At 43.0% G+C, this 25,342-nt stretch overlaps 1 protein-coding gene across 3 annotated transcripts in view; it reads right to left on the minus strand.

Moving 5' to 3' along the window:
• Nucleotides 1-711: 711 nt before the first annotated feature.
• Nucleotides 712-25,342, minus strand: part of RAB3IP (RAB3A interacting protein) — a 388,930-nt gene continuing 364,299 nt past the window's right edge. For all 3 annotated transcript variants that reach the window (XM_086921989.1, XM_086921972.1, XM_086921980.1), the window contains exons 9-11: nt 19,181-19,280; nt 19,030-19,099; nt 712-1,082 (exon numbers count right to left, since the gene is read on the minus strand). In XM_086921989.1, coding sequence (XP_086778115.1) covers nt 1,000-1,082; nt 19,030-19,099; nt 19,181-19,280 — 253 coding nt within the window. In that variant the 3' untranslated portion in view covers nt 712-999. The remainder of the gene's footprint in view (nt 1,083-19,029; nt 19,100-19,180; nt 19,281-25,342) is intronic.

The raw sequence follows: 25,342 nt of genomic DNA on the forward strand, positions 1-25,342 counted from the left end.
CTGCATACCTCAACCAACGCTACTCGTACACCCCCACCAGACATTGATGCTCCACCGAACTGAGATTCGCCACCATCCCATAGATTTGCAGGACCACAGCTGGAGGAAGATCCTTCTCCTACTTCCCTGCAAAGACCTGGAACTACCTGCCTCTGCACATTAGGCAATCACCATTGCTTCCAGAATTCAGGAAGGATCTTAAGCCCTGGCTCTTCGACTGAACAACAGTTCAAACCCACCCTCCCCACCCCAAAGGATCTTGAGACCCTCACAGGTGAGTAGTTGCACTTTATAAGAAACCAGATTGATTGATTGATCTTGCGACTCAGCTCGCATACACCATGGAAGCGCATGCTGAAAAAAAATGCTTGGTGGAAAAGGTGTTTGGCTTTGGAATGGTTTTCCCAGTATCTCTGTATTCTCTGCCATACTTCATTATCTTCAAAAATCAACCTAATACGCACCTGTTTTAACAATGTGTAACTTGCATAGTTACGCTATCGTTTGCAATCACTACACCGTTTCATTCGTCAGTTATAGTTCCACATGTTGATTACTAAGCACTTTGAAGCTGCTTAATGACATCAAAATCAATAATAAAGAAATAATTCCTTTTTAAAAATAGTAACTCATATTTGATTGATACTCAGATAACACTGCACAACCTGTGACACACATATCCTTGAAGGCAAACACAAAACATTCCACGCACAGAGTTCAAACTAACATTTATTTCATCAGATTGTTTCTCAGCAACCTTCATTTACAATTGAAGCACCTGCAAGTGCTTGTCATGGTTTAACTACAGTTCAAATGCAAGAGCACAACAGCATAGGTCGGTTTCAAATAATCACAGTACTTCTTAGTGCAATTAGAGGAAAGGAAGAAAATAAAGGATTTTGGGCCCGCTCCTAGGGAATAAATATAAATAAAAAAGTAATTTCAGAGGTACAACTTGATCCTTCAGTTAAAATTGTGCATATTTCTTCTTAAACGTCATTAAAGTTCTTCTTTATAATATCCAAGCTTTGCCAGTGACATTTCTTTTCTCAACTGCATGACTTCCCAATACATCTGATCAACTATAAAAAAAGAAAGAAAAAGAATCAAACAAAATCAGAACAGAAAAAACGGTAAGATACACACTTTTTTCATGCAACGTGTACTAAAAATTCAACGGGGGGCTTGTATTCATTCATCAGATTGAACTATACAGAAGAGAAGTCCATTTAGTAAGCCATATAGTAACACTTGACATACTTCTTAGCATCAGCCATTTGGGGAGTAATTAAAAAAACAACACCACTAGTGAGACCATCGCAACAGAAAGCATTCAACTAAATTAGCTATGTACTTAGTAATTTAATAATTGCCCAATTAAAAATTACTTTGTTTTAACCTGAAAGGACTCGAACAGACTTTCAAAAAATTACGGAACATCAATTTAATGTCTAAATATTTAGTAAATGATAGGACATTATAAAAGAAAAAAAACTAGATTAATTTCCATATCTAATTTTGTATAAATTACTAGAGTTAATTTTGGAAATAAAGGATAGGTTGCTTCTCAACACCACACTATTTACATTGTGGTTCCTGCTCTGCAATCTACCTACCTATCGACTCTGAAAACTACCATGTTACCATCTAGACTGAAGAGCATGTAGCACAATGCCAAAAGGCTGAAATGATTTGCAGTAAAAATAGTGCATTATAGAGCACCATATATAACGTACAGAATGCCACGGTTTTACACAGGGATTACGTCAACATGGGAACATTTACGGAGATAGCCGAGCAAGTTCATATTGGATTGAGAAAGGAAGTAGCTGCATTAACCCAGAGCATGAAAGTGGAACTGAAGGATACTCAACCATCTTTGACTGGTAGAAGAGGCAGATGCATTCGTGCCATTAACCAAAAGGAGAAACGAAGGTATTAACTTTTGATGGATCCTTTATGGAGGCTTGTATATGTGTAAGCATTCCAATATATCGTTTGGTTGCACATAGATTTCTCTGTAAAGCTGTTTATACACCGACAAGCAACATACAAACTCACTGGGCAGTTTGAAGAAGCGCCATTAACACCAATATGCAGCCCCAAGAATAAAACACAAATGCAAGTGGGCATGCTAAATTATGGCCCTAGAGTTCATGAGCTGTTTTCATTGTTTAATTTAGGAAGAGAGTAACAACACCAGACAATTAAGTGAACTCATTTGCATTGCTTTATCAATAAGAAAACCACAACCTTTGGCTTCGTTTGTACGCATACAGTGTTGCAACAAATGACTGCATGGCACAAATAGAGCATGCACACCGATCAACACACCTACACAAAGTCCTGCAAACATTTAAGCACCCCTTCACACAGAAGAATAAACATACGTGCATCAATGAACCGTGCTAACAGTCTAAAATAAATAGCCATGTACAGCAAGAGAAACAATGACATGCATGAGCATACATCCAAATCCTATGCAGCAACTGGCACAGGTGATATACATGTGGAGCATACCACTTTCTGCGTCCATTTCATTGTCATTGCATTTCTCCGTGGACTACAGTTTCATTGTAGACCCTCTCATCGTTTTTCATTTCAATGTAAACAATGCACTGAGAAACGTGATACTAAATGGGTCATGTTTTTTAGGATGGTGCAGATAGTTAAGGGTGAGACGCACCGCATAAGAGGTCGGGAGATAATTTGTAAGAGATTCTGGAGTTGAGGGAAAATTAAGGACAATAACAGGGTGTAAAGGATTAACGAGGGAAGGATTTAAGTATCTAAGAGTTAGGGTTTAAGGTTAATGAGAAAAGGGGTAAGGATTAAATGCTACGAAGGGGCTGTAGTGTTGAGTTTGGGATTAAGGAACAGAGTAAGAGGAAATAAAGCTAAGGGGTTAAGGTGATATATATGTGTGTGCGTGTTCAGAAGTAGTTAAATGTCCCAAGATAAATGTACAAGCGATGTGATAGTGATTATGAAATAGTTGGGGGAAAAACAGCATATAAGCATATGGCAGACAAACAAACAGCAGGCAAGGACATGTTATGCATTTCCGTGCACCCACTAGTGATGCACCACGTGGGAGAAATAGGGGACATGCTTTTAGAAGTACCACGTGCTGGGCACCACGAGACCTCGGGATACTGTGTAGCTTGGGAGCACGGGACAGAAAGCATTATGGAAGCACAGATGGATATATATGGAGGCATCAAGGTTAGCTACGTCTCAGCAAAATATTTTACCAACGTAGTAAGAATAAGGAAAGGACTGCAGGAAAACTGGTAGCACTTTATTAATAATATGTGTAGTTCATCTCCTTCTAGCATTGTGCACTTTAGATTTTTAAATATGAAATTATTTGTTAAGACTGACACCGCTGTTTCCTTATTGCTTGCACTTTAACTAGGAACTTCATTTGGAAAATTGCTAATTTACTTTAAGACTAAGTTCGATTTTATTCTTACCCCATGCATTTTATCCAGAAATAATTCATGTAAAGATGATTTGTTTTAGAGTTTTAGGATTTACTAAGTAGGAATGGAGATTTGACTCCTTTTATTTTCCCTATCTTTATTACAGAGGATAATGTTAAGATGCTGTGCTTTTATGGTTAATCACTGCTATGAACTGAATAAAGTTTGTTTGATTTGGAAGCACAGCAGAGGGCATGGGCTGATGGACAAAAGGGGAACATATTGTAGTTGTGCCCCATGCCAACTAACACCGTAAGTCAGTCCTTATGATTTTGGCAAACAGCATTTTGGATGCTGGGGGTTTTATACATAAGGGGGAAAAATAGTACTTCAATTCACAGATTGCATGTTGATATGGGTTAAAAAGGTCTGGTGGTGTCACATATGGCATGAGCCACTTAATACCTATGCACAGTGACGGATGGGTGGAAAATAAAAAAATATTCTTTTCCGGCGTTTGACAATTTGACTTATTTGCTCGTTTAAACAGGTTTAGATTCATGGTGTTCCTCATTCAGAACAAAAAGTATTTTTTGTATAACATTTTCTCAAATCTTCATTTATCATGATCCTTCATCACGTTCAAAAAGACGTGCCCTTAGTATTTCCTTTTCCTGGGCAACTTATCCTTTTTGGTGATCAGTTGATCGCCTAACCAAGAGTTGAAAGTGCGAATATTACTACATATCTAGTTATTACTGGCATAATTCTGGTCACTGGAATGCTTTTGCTCTAGGCACAAAGGGCCCTATGGAATCATTTATTGTAATGAAATGTGTGAAAGATAACCACGGCTTGCTAAATGAACTTTGTTGTTGTATGGCAACATTTTGCCAGGATAAAATGATTACTGTGAAGAGCAGATGTCTTCAACCTGTGTTAACCCAATAAAACAGTGATAGTTAATTGTCTATTCTGGCTCATAAGCCTTTGCCCTGCAGTGGATGACACAGAAGAGAGTCAATCTCAGCTGGTGAATAAGTGTTAAGCCATACGTCTGTATTGCGGTTGACAATCTAGATTTCAGTTTTATCTGGATTTAGTTTTAGCCAGTTGCTACCCATCCAGTGTAATACAAATTGCATGGTCAATGCACAGCTAAGTGTGCAAAAGTGCTGCCATCGATTTGTTTCAGTACCGGAGTATTATTCACATACATATACGTTTTAATTTCTCTTTGCGCTGAAACATTTCCTCACATATATACTGAAAAGAGTGGACAACGAGGACCCTTGATGGACTCCATACCCAACAGTGATGTTTGAGGCATTGTGTGCTGCGAGGCTTTTTGATTGTTAGAAGCGAAAAAGGAGCTTAACTATTTCAGAAAGGTGCTTCGATCACAGCTGCTTTGAGGAGCTCAGTAAGGATAACGAGATATCAAACGCCGCTGACAGGTCGAAAAGGATCAACCAGATCAGCTCTCAAATTATCTACAATGGATAGAAGGGTTGTTTGATGCCATGCACTGGGCAGAAGACTGCTTGCTAATAACCTAGAAAGCAGGTTTCCAGGAGGTGATTACATAGTTGTTTAGACTTTATTAACAGGGAGCCAGTGCAGGTTCTTTAGGTGCAACAAGATCGACGCTCGTCTAGGTAGGTTGAGAACCAAACGGACCGCCGCGTTCTGACCATTTGTAGTTTCCTCAACTAATGTTGTGGGAGGACCACATGAAGGGCATTGGCGTAATCCAGCCTGGACACAATCATGGCCGGGACCACTGTTATCCTCAAGGGCAAGGAGAGGATATGCAAGATGTTTTAGCAGTACGCGTAAGACCAAAACAAATGTTGACTACTGTGTTAATTTGGTTTTGTATTGACAGCTGTTTATCAAATTTGGCTTAAACTGTTGCTTTATACTATGATTTACAAAATACTTGTGGGCTTGATATCTCCCCTGACACAGATCTTGGCTCGCCACATGGGCCGCCAACGAAAGAGCACCTCATCTGCAGTGGTGTTTCAGAGGACAGCCAAAGTGCTAGAATTACAGCTGCCCTCCATTGAGACTACACAAAAGGCACTGACGGAAATTCTGCAGTTTGGGCCTGTGTAGCGACAGGGTAATTTTAGTCTATTTTCAGACTGGTGGTGACTATAATTCACTACCATCTTAGTCCTAGTTGCATTTGCGTTCATTTGTAGGGCTTAACTATGCGCTTTGACAGGGTTTAGTGCCTTTTTCCGTTTTCTTGGGCCTACAGGCCCGAAAGCTAGAGAGAAGCCATTTTGTATTTCTGCCTCGACTGTCCGAGGCGCTTGCAGGGTAAAGGTAGTGCTTAGAATTCATTCTGTTATTCGCTAGCGAGGAACCGGTCAAGACTGGCCCTTATCAAAGGAATGTGTTTGTCTCCCCGGCTCTAGACGCAATACGCAGGTGGCCACTGTGGAAGGCGAAGGGAGCCGGGGACTGGTACAGGAATTTGGTGGGAGTCGGCCTAATACCGGAATTTTCCATAGAGAAAGTGAGCTCTATATTATCAAGGAGCAAGTAGAGAGGAGAGGAAGAGCAGCGTGTGGAGTAGACAGAAGAAGTCGGTCCAAAGGCTGGTGCATAGCGACTGATACCATAAGCTAAATGAAATCCTGAGACGAAGAAGGAAAGTGATTGAGAATCCTGTTGTGACATTACACAGGAGTGGCAGAGACTAAGTCCAGAAGAGGGTTCGAGTATTTCGGAACCATGGCAGCGTAGATGAGGCGTAGCAGTGCAGACGTGTATTCGTGAGCCATAGAGGGAGAGCAGAGTCCCGAGCACATTGAAGACAAAGCGAGAGAGAGAGAGAGGGATCAGCTCCGCTGCTGAAATGGAAGGACACACGTCTAAGGTGAGGCGTTCTGAGCTTAGTGTAGAATATATCTAACCATTAATTTGTATACCCTTTTTAGGTTATAGGTAGCGACTAACTTAATTCATGTGTCTTTTGCTCATTCGGTCATGCTTGATTGTAGAATAAAGATTTAATGATAAATATCTTTGAATGTTGTTTTTATGAATGAGATTAACCTTTCCTTTTAACCAGGTGCTGACATACAGAAGGATGGGGTATGCCCTTCTGCAAAGGTAACTGATGATGAGGGGAGAGTGTGAACTTCATTTGGGAAATAACTCTTTAAGGTGAATCCCCATTAGTGTATATCGTCGGGTGACGTTAAAGATATCGTCGGGAAACGTTAAAGAATATAAGATGAGGTAATTATAGGATAAGATATGGAATCCATTAGGTGTTAGTGGTATCTTTGATTATACAGGCTTGTGAATAGCTTCTTTTCACTTTCTCAGGTGAGTATTCTAGATATCTTGTAAATAGTGGCCTGAGAAGAGTGTCGTTACGTGACGACTGGGTTAGCCACGGTTGGTAGGCTGCCTGTTCTGAGAATCCGGTCGTTACATTTGGCGTCACAAACAGTTTTCGATTGATGGGTGCGGGTATGCCTTCGTGATTCCGTATGGGCTTCCGTTGGTTCTCGCTGTGAGTGATTTTGTATATATTTGTTTGATTGTACAGTTTTTTGTTTGATATTATTTTTTATTTGTTCTTGTTTGTTTGCTACGATTTTATGATGTTTTCGAGAGAGTCGAAACCGTCTTTTCAGTTGCCTTTGGAAATTCCTGGTTGGGAATCAACTGCTTATGAAGCGCTTGCTCATGAATGGGCTAATTCTACTGGTTTGAGTGAGAACTGGAATTCATGTTTGGTAGATGCTGAGCCAGCTCAGGTGGTTGCGTGCCTGCAGAAAGTTCCGGTGGTGAAAGGTGAAGAGCTTCCCATATTGGGACGTAGAGGTTGGATTTTATCAAATGCGTACAGGCTTGTACATGAGAATTGTTCTCGATTACAACGTGAGAATAAAATCTTGGAAGAACAGTTTGTTCAAACTCAAAATGATGTTACTCTTTTACGATGTCAGAATAAATTGCTTGCTGACAAGTTAGAAACGTATCAGGCTGTAGCCGAAAGGGCTGCTGTGCGCATTGCGAAATACAAGTATCGACACAGACGTGGTAGAGTTAACACCAGGAAAGTGCGTATGGTTGTTGCAAAAGCAGGGCTCGACTGGAACCCTGACGAATGGGATGGTGATATTTGGAATTCGTCTGATTCATTTTCATCGGCTGAAGAGAATGCTGCGCGTGCGCCTTCTCGCACTAGATGTCATTGTCACTCTAAAGACCGTACTGAGATTTCTGCTCAACCGATTTATCGACGTAAATTACAGGGCATTCCTAATGTTCCCCAGCTTGGAAGATTATACTCAACAAGAATTAAATGACATTTTGGATAGGTTCCGGCAAAAGTCGGGTGAATCCTTGCTTACTTGGATGGTTCTTCTTTTTTGATTTGGGTGCTTCAGGTATCTCTTTGGATCGAGGTGATGCTGTGAAATTTTGTACTTTGAGTTCTGATCCTACGGTTCAGGAATGTTTTTCTAATTATTATAGCGATGATCAGACTAATCTGTTGCAGTTGGCCGTAGAAGGTTGTAATCACAAGTACCCTAATGAATCTGATTGGCCTCTTAATGAGAAGCCGTTGTATACTTTGAGAGATGCTTCTCAGCCATTGAAGGAGGAAGTTATAAAGACCGCTATCTTTTTAGGTACAGCGAATAGGTTAATGGATGGTTTGCTTAATGCCTCTGTGAGGAACAGAATCATTCATACTTCTCCTGCTGCATACAAACAAGTGATGATGACTTTGTTGATTAATCAGACTGGTAATGCTTTGTCTGAAGTGATTGAGGCCGTGCGTGAACTCGGTTAGTTGGGTGAGTGGATTAAACCTGAACGACAGTCTCGACCGGAAGGTCGCACTAATGATTTCAGATTGTCTAGACGTGACATGTTTCAAGCTCTGATAGAGGATGGTGTGAAAGCTGATGACATTCATGATTTACCCAATAATCTGTTATGGGTTATGTTTCGTAAGCGTGGCCTGGACAGGAAGGAAGGTGCTAGGAAGGTCCGTAAACAGGACTATGATCTTAATCGTTCTGAGGGCAGTGGGGATGATGCTATGCCACTTTGAGAGAGAGGCAGAGAGAGTGGGAGAGAGAGAGAGTGGAGTAGGACACGAGATGAATCGTCTCATTCTAGAAGAGAGCGAGAGAGAGACAGAGAGGAGAAAAGAGATAAGTCTGAACGCAGAGATAGAAGAGAGAGATCAATCCACAGAGGTGAGATTGAGAGACAAAAGATCACGATCCCTTGAACGGAGATCACAATATTTTTCAAATGACAAAAATCTTTTTCTTGAAGAGAAAGGGTATGAACGAGAGGTGACATTACCTAAACGATATGAGAGTCTTTATCCTGATTTGACTTGGGCGACAGAACACAATAAACGAGACTAGGAAGTAGGTCAAGCTCCAGTCCAAAATTGGGCTCACAAAGATTACAGGCCTTATGTAGACATTGAAATTTATTGGAGACATCGAAATATACAGAGGGCCCGAGCATTGGTGGATACTGGAGCGGAGGCCACTCAAATTTCTGGAAATCCCAAAAAGTTTAAAGGACAAGGCTACACGATTACTGGATTAGGTGATAAAGAAACCCCCGCAGTACAAACTAAACTTGAATTGAGAATAGGTAGGAACCCCTGAAAAGAGTATCATGTATTGGTGGTACCTCTTGATGAATATATAATTAGAATTGACATTTTGAAAGGTATGCCATTGTATTTGGATGACGGATGTTATATAATGCTTGTGTCCAAATTTGTATCAACAAAATCTGTGAGAGTCGGACGTTTAAAAATGCCTCCGATTAAAATTCTCCAAGCCACGAAGGTGGTTTCAATGAAACAATACAGTATTCCCGGTGGGGACGAAGAGATCAGTGCTACCATTCAAGACTTAATGGATGCAGGAGTGGTAATTCCCATTACTTTGGCCTGGAACAATCCTGTTTGGCCGGTACGCAAAAGTGATAATTCTTGGCGCATGACTGTTGATTATCGAGAATTGAACAAACAAACACCTTCTCTGACTGTTGCAGTCCCTGATGTTATTACTTTAATTGAAAGAATCCAGAAACATTCAGGTACATGGTATGCAACCATTGACATTGCTAATGCCTTCTTTTCTATTCCAATTGCCCCCGAATGTCAAGAACAATTCAGTTTTACATGGAATGGCCGTCAAATGACGTTTAGAAGTCTTCCCCAAGGCTATGTACATAGTCCGACAATCTGTCACAGGATAGTGGCAGAGCATTTAGATGAGGTGACTGTGGATCCAAATATTCAGGTGTGTCATTATATAGATGATATACTAATTCAAGGTGAGACACAAGATCAGGTGCGAATACAGTTAGAACGAATTGTTGCACATTTACAAAGCAAAGGCTGGGAAATTAATCCTGATAAATTGCAGGGTCCAGCGCAACATGTGAAGTTCTTGGGTATTCATTGGCATGAAGGGAATCGAGAAGTGATTCCACAAGTAAAACAGAAAATTGCAGAATTTGCAGTTCCTAAAAACAGAAAAGAAGCCCAAAGATTCATTAGTTTTTTTTGGCTTTTGGCGTCAACACATTCCACATTTGAGCCAGATTCTGGCCCCTTTGTATAAAGTTACACGTAAAAAGAATGCGTTTGAATGGAACAGAGCACAACAAGATGCGTTTGATTTGGCGAAAGAAGCGATTCAGCTTGCTTTGGATTTGTGGCCAGTGCGTGATGGTGATGTGGGTCTGAATGTATCTGTACAAGATATGTATGCAAATTGGAGTCTATGGCAAAAGCAGGGTAAAACTAGAGTACCCCTAGGTTTTTGGACAAAAAAGTTACCTGAGGCTGGTGAGCGTTATACACCTTTTGAGAAGCAGTTGCTTGCATGCTATTGGGCTCTAGTGGATACTGAGCAGTTAACATTAGGACATGATGTGATTTTGAGACCAGAAATTCCTATAATGCAGTGGGTTTTGAGTTTGCCGAAAACTCATAGGATTGGCCATGCTCAGGAAGTGAGCATCATAAAATGGAATAGTATATACAAGACAGGGCTCGTGTGGGCCCAAAAGGAGTCGCAATGTTGCATGAGAAAGTGGCGCAGGCGCCGATGGAAGAGAGAAAGAGTTCTCCGTACCTATAGTACAGGAATCTCCTGTTAAGTGGGGTATGCCGTTCGATGATCTGTCCGTGGAGGATAGAAAACATGTATGGTTTACGGATGGTTCAGCCAGGTACATAGGAGAAAAGAGACATTGGAAAGCAGTCTCGTATAATCCCACGGCTCAGAAATTATTAACACTACTGGTGAAGGGCGAAGTAGTCAGTTTGCGGAATTGTATGCTGTGTACCAAGTTTTAAAACAAGAATTGCCAGGAACATGTCAAAATTTTACTGATTCATGGTCGACTGCGAATGGATTGGTAGTCTGGTTACCTACATGGCAGTCCCATAATTGGATAGTTCATAACAAAACAATCTGGGGTAAAGAATTGTGGTAGGAAATGTATGAATTACTTCCTCAAAGCAGTGTCACAGTTTTTCATGTTGATGCTCATATGCCTATTGACTCACTTGACAAGTTATTTAATAACATTGCAGATGAGAAATCTAAAATTTCTGAGGCAGTGGTGGACCAACAAAATTCTGATTTGGCGGGATTGGCGAAATGGGCCCACCAAAAAGCAGGAAATTTTGGAGAGAAAATTACTAGAAGGTGGGCTACTGATAGAGGCATTCATATTCCTCTTGATTTGATTAAAACAGCAATACTTCATTGCCCTATATGTCAACATTCCCGACAAAGAGAGGTGCCTAGAATAGTGAAAGGGCAGCTACATCGAGGTAAATCCCCCGCACAAATTTGGCAGATCGACTATATTGGTCCTCTGCCCATGAGTAAAAATTGCCAATATGTCTTTTGCTTTTCCATGCAAGAGAGCTACCCAAATGAATACAATGAAGACATTGGATTTGATTACATTATATTATGGTACTCCACTTCAGGAGCAGTCTGACAATACCTCGCATTTTAAATGAAGATTGGTACAAAATTATTGTGCAGAAAACAATATTGATTGGGTGTTCCACATTCTTTATTACCCGCAGGCTGCGGGTTTGAGTGAGAGAATGAATGGATTATTAAAAGACCAGTTGTGCAAATTGTCAGACGGTACCCTAAAGAACTGGAGAGACCATTTATCAGATGCTTTATTGATTTTGAATAACAGACCTTATTTGTATGCAAATTCTCCTTTAATGCATTTGTTTCCTCCCCACGTTGATGTTCAACCTAATTCAGTTAAAAGTACAGTTTCCTATTGGGAAATCACTCCCGGAGCTTTGGCTCCATATAGAGCTACCCCTGGATCCGCAGGCTTAGACCTGCATTCTTTGAAAATGACTGTTCTAAAAATCAACAGTATTGTGATAATTGAAACAGGAATTGGTGTTCAAATACCAGCAGAACATTTTGGATTGATTGCCTCGAGATCTGGTTTAGCTTTAAAAGGCATCCAGGTGCTTTGCGGGGTAATTGACAGTGATTATCAAGGAGAAATAAAAGTCATCCTGTTGAACAGTGGCGATTCTGAAATCATAATCCAGAAAAGTGATCGAATCGCTCAATTGGTCATTATGCCTGTTTTCAGTGGCGTGATTCAAAAGGGCACTGCTCCAACTCTGTTAACAATGCGCGGAACCAGTGGATTTGGTTCAGCTGATAATCCTGGAGCTGGAATGGGGGTGCAGTTGCCAAATAATCCCCCTGAACAGGCCAAAATTATAGCAACAGAATCTGACAACACGGTACTAGTGATGAGGCCAGGGCAGGAAAGCTGGGATTTAGTACCGGCTGATAAATGTTATCTGCGAGAATGAGTAATGCCTGTTCTTTTATTGCAGATCATTGCCTGGATTGCTGCTGCCGGATGTGTCGTCGTTGGACTCCTTTGGTCTGCTGCGCCGAGAGTCAAGAGAGCGCTCAGGACCGGATTAATGACAGAGAACGTCGTTCCATTGCTTCGTGGGACATCACTACTAACTTTTGGACACATCTAACACGAACCATTGTCAATTCTACTCACTTTTGTTTAGCATCTATGAGATCTGTTAACGACCTCCTCACAACGTGCCTTGTGGCTGTACCAATCTCAACGGCCTCCCTTCTACATTTCTTCAATGCATCTGAAGTTTATCCTACATTTATTCATTCTGATTTTTCTGCATATGATTATTGTATTTCATGTACTGTTCTGAGTGAACCAGAACCCCATTGATTTTTCAAATTTTGACATATAATATCACAGAAAGTGACATCTGCTATAATATGACCTGTGACCCTAGATATATAGGCAAATGTGCCCAATTACGATTAGAACATTCTAACTCATTTTCTACCCATCAACATTTTTTATGTGTCACCAGGACTTCTGCTGCGTGTACTTCAGTCCAGAATCATATGAGTTGCAAACGTCTTAAAGTGACTGCAAGCCCTTATTATCATGTGTTATTACCGCCCGGATGGCTCTTTTCCTGTGGCAATGTGTCCTGGTCCTATATTCCTGCAAATATCTCTGGAGGTCCATGTGCTTTGATGTTTTCTTCTGATGAGGCTGTGTCATCCTGCATAGTGCGTGATGCACCTCCACTTTCAAGAGACTGATTCCTCCTTGCATTTATTTTCTAAAACTGAATATCTTAGTTTAGCTGCCTCTATTATTGGTGTTCCCGCATTGTCTGTATATAATGCCAAGACTATAGGCAAACTTGCTTGCTGGATGGTGAAATCCCTGAATAATACTTCAGCTATTTTAACCGACTTATTATCAGACACTCAAGGCGAGCGCCGTGCTATTTTACAGAATAGAGCTGCAATAGATTATTTACTACTAAAACATGACCATGGCTGTTCAGATTTTGAGGGCCTATGTTGCTTTAATTTATCAGATCATTCTAAATCCATTAGATCTCATCCTAATAAGTTACATGAGCTGACACAAGAAGTTAGGGAACATTTAGATGTAGGGTGGTTTGATTGGCTTTTTAATTGGCTGCCAGATTTCCATTCTTTACGCCAGATATTAGGTGCCATTTTCTTAGCAATTAGTTTTTTAATCGTTATTTGTTGCTGTATTCAGTGTATACCATCCTTTTTCCGCCTATTCCGTCCACGAGTTATAGCTAGGTCTTTTAGTATTGTTTCCTATTATTCTTCAACTGATATACGTCCTGTTTGAAGTTTCCCCTTTTGTTTTATTTTTGACTTTCGATGTTAGTACATTTAGGGGGTCATTATGATGGCGGATTTCCCGAATACTCCGGGCCGGCGGAAGCCACCACCGGCCCGGAGGATGCGGGAAATCCGCCGAGGAGGCTTGAAAGACCCACCGCCAAATTAGGATGGCTGGTGGGTCTCACAATCTGTCCTCCGCTTTTCCGCCGCGGTCGGAAGGGGACCACGGCGGAAAAGCACTAACATGGCTGGGGGTGTCTATCAGACACCGCCAGCCATATTAGGATGTAGGGAAAGTAATGCTTTTCCGCGGCGGCTTTTCCGCTGTGGAAAAGCATACGGACATTCACTTTGGGGGCCCGTTGCGGGCCTCCTGGGTAAAGGTTGCGTGGGGGGTGCACATGGGGGGTACCTTTGCGTGCACGAAGCGGCAGGCACCGCGCGGTGCCTGCCGCTTTGTGTATGCAAATGCACTGCTTTCATTTTTTAAATTGCGGCGGGTGCTGCTTCAAGCAGCACCCGCCGCAATGTAAAACATACAGGATGTGACCGCCAGGGTGGCAGTCACATCCTAATTGCCATGGAGGGACCGCCGCTGCCCATGCGGACGGTCCCCCCTACTCAGGGGTGGCGGACGGACGCAAGTCCGTCCGCCATCCTAATCGGCCCCTTAGTCAGGAGTGGAAGGTAGCGACAGGGTAATTTTAGTCTATTTTCAGACTGGTGGTGACTATAATCCTAGTTGCATTTGCGTTCATTTGTAGGGCTTAACTATGCGCTTTGACAGGGTTTAGTGCCTTTTTCCATTTTCTTGGGCCTACAGGCCGGAAAGCTAGAGAGAAGCCATTTTGTATTTCTACCTCGACTGTCCGAGGCGCTTGCAGGGTAAAGGTAGTGTTTAGAATTCATTCTGTTATTCGCTAGAGAGGAACCGGTCAAGACTGGCCCTTATCAAAGGAATGTGTTTGTCTCCCCGGCTCTAGACGCTATACGCAGGTGGCCACTGTGGAAGGCGAAGGGAGCCGGGGACTGGTACAGGAATTTGGTGGGAGTCGGCCTAATACCGGAATTTTCCATAGAGAAAGTGAGCTCTATATTATCAAGGAGCAAGTAGAGAGGAGAGGAAGAGCAGCGTGTGGAGTAGACAGAAGAAGTTGGTCCAAAGGCTGGTGCATAGTGACTGATACCATCAGCTAAATGAAATCCTGAGACGAAGAAGGAAAGTGATTGAGAATCCTGTAGTGGCATCATACAGGAGTGGCAGAGATTAAGTACAGAAGAGGGTTCGAGTATTTCGGAACCATGGCAGCGTAGATGAGGCGTAGCGGTGCAGACGTGTATTCGTGAGCCATAGAGGGAGAGCAGAGTCCCGAGCACATTGAAGACAAAGCGAGAGAGAGAGAGGGATCAGCTCCGCTGCTGAAATGGAAAGACACATGTCTAAGGTGAGGCGTTCTGAGCTTAGTGTAGAATATATCTAACCATTCATTTGTAACCCATTTTTAGGTTATAAGTAGCGACTAACTTAATTCATGTGTCTTTTGCTCATTCTGTCATGCTTGATTGTAGAATAAAGATTTAATGATAAATATCTTTAAATGTTGTTTTTATGAATGAGATTAACCTTTCCTTTTAACCAGGTGCGGACATACAGAAGGATGGGATATGCCCTTCTGCAAAGGTAACTGATGATGAGGGGAGAGTGTGAACTTCATTTGGGAAATAACTCTTAAAGGTGAATCCCCATTAGTGTATAACGTCGGGTGACGTTAAAGATATCGTCGGGTGACGTTAAAGACATCGTCGGGTGACGTTAAAGACATTGTCGGGTGACGTTAAAGACATCGTCGGGTGACGTTAAAGATATCGTCGGGTGACGTTAAAGACATCGTCGGGTGACGTTAAAGACATTGTCGGGTGACGTTAAAGACATCGTCGGGTGACGTTAAAGATATCGTCGGGTGACGTTAAAGATATCGTCGGGTGACGTTAAAGACATCGTCGGGTGACGTTAAAGATATCGTCGGGTGACGTTAAAGATATCGTCGGGTGACGTTAAAGATATCGTCGGGTGACGTTAAAGATATCGTCGGGTGACGTTAAAGATATCGTCGGGAGACTTTAAAGAATATAAGATGAGGTAATTATAGAATAAGATATGGAATCCATTAGGTGTTAGTGGTATCTTTGATTATACAGGCTTGTAAATAGCTTCTTTTCACTTTCTCAGGTGAGTATTCTAGATATCTTGTAAATAGTGGCCTGAGAAGAGTGTCGTTACGTGACGACTGGGTTAGCCACGGTTGGTAGGCTGCCTGTTCTGAGAATCCGGTTGTTACAGCCTGTAACGTTTGAATCCCTGCTGCCCTTTAATAATGCCTTCACAGATGCTCCGACAGCGACAGCTACCTCGCTGAAACCATGGTATTGCCATTCCATAAGCCGATAGGTGGCCGGGTGGCATAGGTCGGCAATTGGATTTTTTCACCAAGCACCCTCCTGAGGAGAGTCATTGTTGTACAGGTCTCAACCAAAACAATACCCTATGTAAAGGATCCAAAGGGATTGATGCCTTTGGCAAACGTATGCTTTCCTTTGCCAGCTTGGCCCTGCAGAACACTTTGCTGGCTGATACACACATGCACTTTGAGACATGGCCAATGAGATCTTGCCGGCCCTCCCAGAGGATCTTAGGGTCTTTCTGGCTTAGAGAATCCATGATTTACAGGAAGCAGCCAATAATGTTATCCATGCACATTTGGACACACAGACTGCCATGTAAGGGCAGTTAGTTCTAGGGTTATCCTAAGTAGACATGCCTGGATGACGTCCACTAGATTTTTAGTGAACTACAGGCTTCGCTAATGTATATGCCCTTTAATGGGTCTCGCGTTTTTGGATAGACGGCCGACTCTGCTTTGGAACACTTTAAAGACAGCAATGCCACAGCACGTTTCTTGGGGCAGTTGCCTCCTGTATACAATTTCCACAACAGTTTAGGACATTTAGGGGCGATTCCAGAAGGCTGGTGTATTGGCAAATTTACCCTATACCAGCTGGTGATGCAGCAGACAGTCTGTATTTGAGCTTATATAGCGCACAGCTACTTACAAAGGGTTTCTCGGCGCTTGCTTAGGGAACCCGTCCTGGTATTTCCCTGTGAGATAACCCCAGCAGGGTATCCACAAGGTGAAAGCCAGGCATCCCGCCGCGAGGGGCCGTTGTGGAGATTAAGCAAGCTATTGCCCAGAGTCGCAGAGTGTGAACCCGTGAGTCGAGAAGGCACCGGAGCGAGAAATATCGAGTCCGTGGAATTTTTGAGCACAAGACCTGCCGAGGCAGGGAATTGAACCCTGGTCCAGGGCCGATCTCAGCTTCCGGGTCTGCCGCCTCTAACCCCTGAGCCACACTTCTCCAGTCCTTTCAGGGCCATGGTCGCCAAACCGGTTAGAAGTGTATAGATCCAGCAGGAGTATCAGTCCTCGTAACTCCTCTTCCCCTGATATAATGGCCAACAACTCTCTTAAGTTTACCATCATCTGTGCATGGCAAATGATTGGGAGGCTGGATCCAGACCTTTCTCCAGTGCTGGCGATCCATCATGTCTGACAGATGGGCCTTGCAAATTGCCCAAAAAGGCTATCTCCGATTGTTTCTCTCCCACCTACATAAAATCCACCCCACACCAGAACAAATTTTGGAACAGCATCTGACATCATGCTGCAGTAGGTATGCCTGTTACTCTCCAAAGTAGGGACCTGACTCCGAGTGACTTCCTCATACCAAAAAAGGATGGTGGCCTCAGGCCTATCTTGGAACTCTAACCGCCGAACACGTTCCTGTAAAAGACCAATACAAAATACTCATATTAGCTCAGATCTTTTCTGCCATGGACCCAGGATATTTGATGGTGTCCTTGGACTTGAAGGATGCATTTTTTCATATAACCGTCTCGCAGTCTCACAGGTCCTACATGCGATTCAAGATAGGCCAATAACATCTCCAGTTTGCCGTGCTCCTCTTCGCCCTCACCAATGCCTTTCAGATGTTCATGAAAGTGATGGTGGTGGTTGCAGCTCATCTTTGCAGCCAGTAATGACCTACGTCTGTGGAACTCCTATCATCAATAGGGTTTACAATAAATGAACCGAAGTCCCAACTGGCTTATGACCCCTCCACCCTAGCAGCATATCCTAGGGTGTGTTGTTGATCACAGTATTTCCTGTTCTTCACCATCAGGTTGTTTTCTGGCCCCTGAGGGACACTACCTGCGATTCCACTGAAGGAGTCAACATGAGCTCCATTGACAGAATACTTAGGGCCAACCATCTCTAAATGAGGTGAATGCACCAAGGGTTTGGCAGGCAGGATACTCCATTGCGTCTCTGACTGAGCATTCTGTCCTCCAAACTCTAAATCAGGCCCTATGCAACTTTGTAAAAAAAAGCGATTTATGAAAAGAAGACAAAGCATTAGGGTTACTCACATGTTTCATATTCAAACACTTTAATTAAAAATTAAGAAATTAAAAAAATACTTCTGATATCCATAACTCAGTAGCTCGTAAAAAGGGAAACTATTAAAAATACCAAATGCTTAAGAATATGAGCAATAAAATGGTAGTGCCTGGTATATTGACAACACAACCTCAAGATAATTTTTACAGCCTCACGATAATCCTATATAGCCATACCAGTTACAGTGGAACATTATAATAATAGCAAAGCTATGGCTGGCAGAATTAAACAAAACCCAGAGCAGCGCAAGGGAAGTGTAATGAATATTGTAAATTAGCAGGATCAGGCCTGCTCCAGAAAACTGGCACCTACACAAACAACATAGTTTCTCAATAGATCCAAGATAAGAAAATCGTGTTAATTTGTGGACATACACCTCATATACATTTTATTGACTTCCCTAGTACATGCATGTTCTGATCTAGAACCTAAATATATGACTGGTATGATATTATTTGTAATGTGGTGTGATATATATCTTTCAAGAATACAGAGAAATTCACATAGTTGTTGCTTTAGGAATATCAACAAACTTATTTTGACATCTTTGTTGCTTTAATGTTACTTCATAAAGAGCATAGTAATATTCATACCAAGAGGAGGTCCAGGGATTTAAATAAATGCACAAGAATATGATTCTGGTTGGTGGTTAGAGTGAGAAATAGAGCTGAGTGGTGAAGGGAAAGAAAAGACAAGATGGTAAGTGAGATGAAAGGCAGAGTGCGAAAAGGTCGACATTATGGAAGAAAATGAGGGATGTAAAAATTGGAAACAGGAGTGGAAGGGAAAATCAAAGAATACATTTCACACAAGCAATATACATGTTCCACTTACGATCCTGCTGCTTCAGAAGTCCTTGTTGGATATACCGAATGTATGTAAAGAAGTTGCATACAGATGTGATCTAAACAACAAAGAAAAGTAATGTAAAATCGGATGGGTTATAAACCTATATATAATGAATGTTTAAACAAAACAAGCTTACCCTATATCTGCAACATGGAGAAATGTAATAGTAATTGCTTGAGTCTCCTAGCTTAATCCTGTGCTTACAAGACTTTGTTTGACCGCTTAGAGCACATTTCCTAGAAAAGATTAAAAAAAGCGTAAGAGGTCTGTGAATATTGAGAAAATAAATTTGCAACAGATACACTCATTCCTAATTAAATCTAGCTCTTTTCCTCATAGAAATAAGAAGCACAGTTAAACACTTAACTACTAAAGATTCTGTAAAAGACGCAGAAGATTTTTCAGCCGTAGGTTTAAATTACAATGCATTGATTGTAAACTAACATCTTCTTTAGTACAGCTCTAATTCAATGAGTAAGAGCTTAAACTGAAGATGAATATGTGAAGATAGCATACAGGTATCTATAAAAGAGGCTAATGGTCACGGTTTACTTACCTATAAGTATGCGTCTCCAAGCCATTTCTGCAGTTCACAATGCAATTAATATATTCCACATTAGATACTCCAATAAAGGTATGACATTATTTGGCAGAAACACACTCTATAATAAATTATCCAATAGGCCATTCATTCCACTAGACCTAAACATTAAGCCGGAGACTAGAATACATAGCAAAAACATAAATGCATCAACTCCTGTCCATATGTTAAATAGTCAAAACACAATCAAGTTAGGAACAGTCCAAGTAACGGAAGATGTGTGCGGCAATTCATATTTTAGTAATAATTTGTAATTTCCCTGAACTTATTTCCAGATTGTGCCCTCTCTCACACTTTACACCCTTTATGAAAATGCACTGAAATAGTTGGCAGATTTCGGCATATCAGCAGTTGTAAAACTGTTTGAGCTTCGAGGAAGAAAACTCTCGCTCGAATTCCTTTTTTGTTTTTTGCTTGTGCATTTTTTTAGTATTGCTTTACTGCACGAGGACTGCATTTGTCTTAATTGTATCAAGAAAATACTTTAAAAAAAACATAGATATGCCACTGAGTTCTAGTACATTTCAAAGTAATAAAAAGGCCGTCTTCAATGTTTCGAGGACCTCGAGGTGACCTATGATGGCGCTAATGCCATTAAAAAAAGTGTTTATTTTTATAGCCTGAGTGGGCAGTTTTATTTTATTGGGGATGTGGGGGGCGGGGCGGGGGGGGGGGAGTTACATCTCTATGGGTAAGACTGTAGCACTAGCAAAATATTTCTGTTAGTCATGCACTGTAATTGGATGAATTCTTTATTCTTCTTGATTTAACTCTTCTAATTTGGGAGGTCACTCCAAATTTTGAAATATTTGTTTTGACATCCATGGTTGCTCAGATGAACAATCTATCCTCTATTTCTGGGGTTCTTTTCTTCCTGTTCTCTCATGTACAAACTATGAAAAGTTTCTGTTTTTACCAAACTTTTTCCATTCATTAATTCATACTGCACAATTTCCTTTTTTGTCATAATGTCTTGTTTTGATTTTACCCAATCAACATTCTTGTATCTTACAAACTATATTTGCGATTACATGTTTAAGCTGATCAATGCATTTTAGAGTCTCATGTTACTCCTTCATGGTAATTTTTCATAGTCATTTCTAAATTCATAACTTACTACAGAAACATAAACTAATGTTAAACAATCACATCTTACATTGTTATTATAAGACAAAGTTCACTTTAATAAAGTCTTTCCATTCCTCAATTCAAGAAGACATTCAATTGCTTTCCACTCATGTGATTTATTGTTCTCTTCACTTTCTATCTTCATGTCTGACAATTCGGTGTGTAATCCTATAATCGCTTTACTTGGTTTAACAAAATTTACATGAAAGTCATCATGTTATAACACTGCCTCTACCTTATCAGATGTCTGTACCGCTCAATTATTTCAGCTATTGCAACACATGGAACTTTCTCAAAGTGTGTTTACTTTATTTTGAGTATGATATATGAAACACCTAATGTAATGCCCGGAGCTCCAAAAGGTTCATGTGGCGGCCGGACTCCGCCAGAGACCAGAGTCGTCTGATCTCAGCCCCTCCCAGGTGGCACCCCCATCCCAGGAGTGATGCATCGGTCACCACTGTGAACTCTGGTTGGGGAAGGGAGAGGGATCTGCTGCTGATCCAATCTTGGTTTGTTAACCACCACTGCAATTGACATGCAGTCCCCTTTGAGATCTGGACATAGTTGGAAAGATTCCCCTCATGCTGTGCCCACTGGAACTTCAGGTCCCACTGCAGAGTCTGTATATGCCATCTGGCATGATCCACCAGCAGGAAGCCATGAGCCCCAGCAGTTTCAGGGTCATTCTCACCAATATCTGGGATAGAGGCTGAAACATCGGTATCATAGCCTGTATATCCCGACTCGCTGTTTGGGAGGATAAGTCAGAAACTGTGCTGTATCCAGAACCGCTCCGATGAAAAGAAGCGTCTGAGATGGAGTCAGGTGTGACTTCGGCACATTGATAGTGAACATCAGTGAATGCAGGAGGTCCACCGTAGGCCATTCGGACTATCTGCAAAACCCACCTGTCCAATGTGATGGTCTGCCAGTGGGGGAGGTGATGGTGAATCCTGCCACCCACTGGCTTCTGCTGGCCCTGAAAGGTCAGAGTAGGAGGATTTGGAAGGTGCTGCAGGGGGGTTATCAGTGAACTGGCCCGCCAACTGGCCCCCAGACCCGCATCGCTGGGTCCAACGTCCACAGCCACACACAGGCTGGGCAGCTTGCGTAAACCGGTGGCTAGACTGGGTCGAACGTGGCAGGGCACCCCTTCTGTGGCCACAAAAGTCAGACTGTGTTGGAAGAGTGCTCGCCGCGAGGCCCAAGGATCTAGCCGTAGCCCTAGAATCTTTGAAGCGCTCGAACGCAGTCTGCCTCGTCACCGAAAAGGCGATGGCCATCAAAGAGTATGTCGAGTAAGGTGGATTGGACATCCCTAGAAAAACCAGACGTCCTCAACCAGGCGTAGCTGCTCAGGGCTACTGACGTGGAAATTGTTCTGTCCAGTGAGTCAGCGGTATCCAGCCCACATCTGATGGTGAATTTGGCTGCGTCTCTACCCTCTGCCACTGCGAGGGTGAGAACGGCCCGGCCCTCCTCCGGGCACTGTGACAGCACTTGAGCAACCGTATCCCACACCGTATGTGTATAACGGCCCAAGAGGCATGCAGTATTCACTGACCGCAGCGCTAAGCCGGCGGAAGAAAACATCTTCTTCCCAAGGTGGTCCAGTTTCTTGCATTCCCTATCTGGGGGAGCAGTAGGGAATGCGCCCTTAGAGGACGAGGCTTGGATCACCAAGTACTTGGGTCGGGTGTTGGGAGAGGAAAAGAGGGTCGCCTGGGGCCGGGTGGTGGCGTCTGGCAATCATCCTGTCCACAGGTGCCCCTGTGGTGGGCTTGGACCAAGTGCCCAGAAAGACGTCTGTGAATGCTTCATTAAAAAGCAGAAGGGGCTCCAAAGAGGTGCCACCAGCTGAAGTAACTCTGTCAGGAGGTTAGTCCTGACTGCCACCGTAAGAAGCCCCAGGCCCAAGGCCTCAGCCGCCCTACTCAACACCACTGCAAAGGACGCTCCCTCCTCCGTAGCCACGGTAGGGGAAGAAAGCATGCCAAGGTCTGGGGAGGTATCCAGACCACTGGCGTCACCCAGGTCCTCTTGCCAGTCCGGCTCTTCGATTTGGTCAGCCAAAGGGTCCACAGACCTCCTCACCCTCCTCTGGTGGCCTGAAAGGAACACCAGGGATAAACAGAGGCACATAAGTGCCCACTGGCGCCGATGCTGGTGTCGACCAACGTCGGTCCGGCACCGTGTCCAAGTCCGGGGTCAGTCTGGGGTCGTCGCCAGTCAGGGGCACGACCGGCGCCATTGTTATCGGTGCTGGTAAAGGTACTGTGAGGTTAACCAGCGTCGATACGGATCCAGGCCAGGATGCTCAGGGGCCCTCTGCCGGCAGGGCCGGAGCAGCTGACATCGAAGTTCCAGGGCCCCCAGCAGAGTCTGCGAGGGACTGAAGGCCTGCCGGCGGAGTCGGGCTGCCCAAAGATACCATGAAGTGCTTCGTAGAAAGCTTGAAGCTGGGCTGGGGATGCTGCAGCACCGGGAAAAGGAGGGAAGCTCAGAGCCGTCCCTGGAGCAGGCTCTGAAGACGGAGCTGGAAAACGACGACGCTCTGGCGTCGCGTCGGCCGACCGACGGGGATAAGGCGAAGAGCGACACTGCTTCTTCGCCTTCTTCTTGTGCTTCGACTTACCTGAAGACCTCGAAGACTTGGATGACGAATGATGGTGGTGGCTCCGCGACCAGTCCCGAGACCTTCCTCTCAAGCGGCGCAGACCCGACTGCCGGGCCGCCAACAACTTTCAGGACCGCTCCCGCAAAGACTTTGGATTCCTGGCCTGGCAGTCAGAGCACGACTTCGGGTTGTGGTCGCGCTCCAGGCACCAGAGGAACATGAGGTGGGGGTCCGTAACCGACATCAGGCGGTTACAGGCCTTGCACAAATTGAACCCGTTTCGTCCATGGGACATGCCTCATACACCAGGAGTCGGAAGACTCAAAAGAAGTCCACAAAAGTTGAGAAAAAGTTAGTCAAAAAGTGACTAAGGGGGAGCTCTCTCCGGATCTGCGCAAGGCTGGCACGGAAAAAGACAGAACTGATGTCAGCGCGCACGGGCGGCATCTGAGTAAACACTGCGACGTCATTCCGGCGACCACAATGCCAATGACGAAAGTGTAGTCGACCAACCACCTACCAACGCGCAGGGGTACTGCTAAGAAAAATCTTCGGATTCAGTCTGAAGCCTGGGGATAATTCTAAAGGTAAGGAATCAATAACTATAACTACAGTCTCTTTCAGATAAAGTGACCCAGTCAATACTGGTCGCATATTTTGAACAAATGTTCATACATCTGGCCCTATGTGTGATGAAACAAGCCACTTCAAGATTAAGGGGTAAATCAGAAGCTCTCAACGCAATGGAACGGTTATACAGAATCTGAAACATTCTGGAAATGGGAAAAAAACAGCCACAATTAAGGGAACAACACAAAAATATCCGAAACAATGGGCTCCTTTAATGAACTTTCTGTCAACTGAAATAAGAGAATGTGTGTCCCGGGTACTTAGGAGTATCAAGAATCTTCAATAAAAAATAAATGGACAGAAATAACTTATCGGCTTGCACCAAAACCTGGATCTATATAGAATGTTCAATAATTGTGTCAGTGAGAGTGGTGGGTGGAGAAGATTGGCGGCCCAGTTATTGTACCAAAGTGTTGTTGCAGGTTTTTATTATTGAAAAATGAAAAAGCTAATTTGAATAACAAAAAAGGCTTAGCATGCCAGGGAGAAATACTTAGTAGCCAAGTTATTGAATATTGCTCCACACCTCCACACCAAGGGAGCAAATTTACTGTGACATAGACTTTCCGTAAGAGGAAACTTGAAAGGATACTTTGGAGAACAACAACTTGTTAGAAATGTAACCAGCAAGTGTTCAGAGAGCCTGCACAGAAAACACATGTGATATGAACACAGCAGATAGCAGGAGGCACTGTGGCAGTCACTTAACTCACAAGTGTGCAGGTCAATTTTTTACAGTGACAAATTCATGATCATTTCAATCAACTCCCAAATCATAAATGTATTGACAATGATACAAATTGACCTTTACTTCAAGCAGGAGGAAGAAATTGTTGGACTTCGCCCTCTCGGCATGGTCATTCCAAAACTTCTTGCCTTCACCTTCCTGTCTTCTGAATCTGCTTTTGTAGGCTTTAGCACTCTGTGCACTTCACAACTTCTAACCAGTGCTAAAATGGTTGTGCTCTCGCCTTTAAACATGGTAGAATTGGCTTACACCCAATTGGAACATTTAATTTACTTGTATGTCCCTAGTAAAGTGGTATTACATATACCCAGGGCCAGTAAGTTACCTGCTACTAGTGGGCCTGCAGCACTCATTGTGCCACCCACTTAGGTAGCCTTTTTAAACATGCCTGAGGCCTGGCACTGTAGCCTGTGCGTGTTGTTTAAATGCCATTTCGACCTGGCAAAATAAATGTATTTTTAATACATGTAAGTCACCCCTGGGTTCATGTCCTGGTAGTAAATAATTCACAATTGCAAGGCCCACCTCTCACATAGGACAACATTGGGTTACTTTAGTATCTTCAATAAGT

Source organism: Lissotriton vulgaris, chromosome 1_1 (assembly GCF_964263255.1).
Source record: "Lissotriton vulgaris chromosome 1_1, aLisVul1.2, whole genome shotgun sequence".
NCBI lineage: Eukaryota > Metazoa > Chordata > Amphibia > Caudata > Salamandridae > Lissotriton > Lissotriton vulgaris.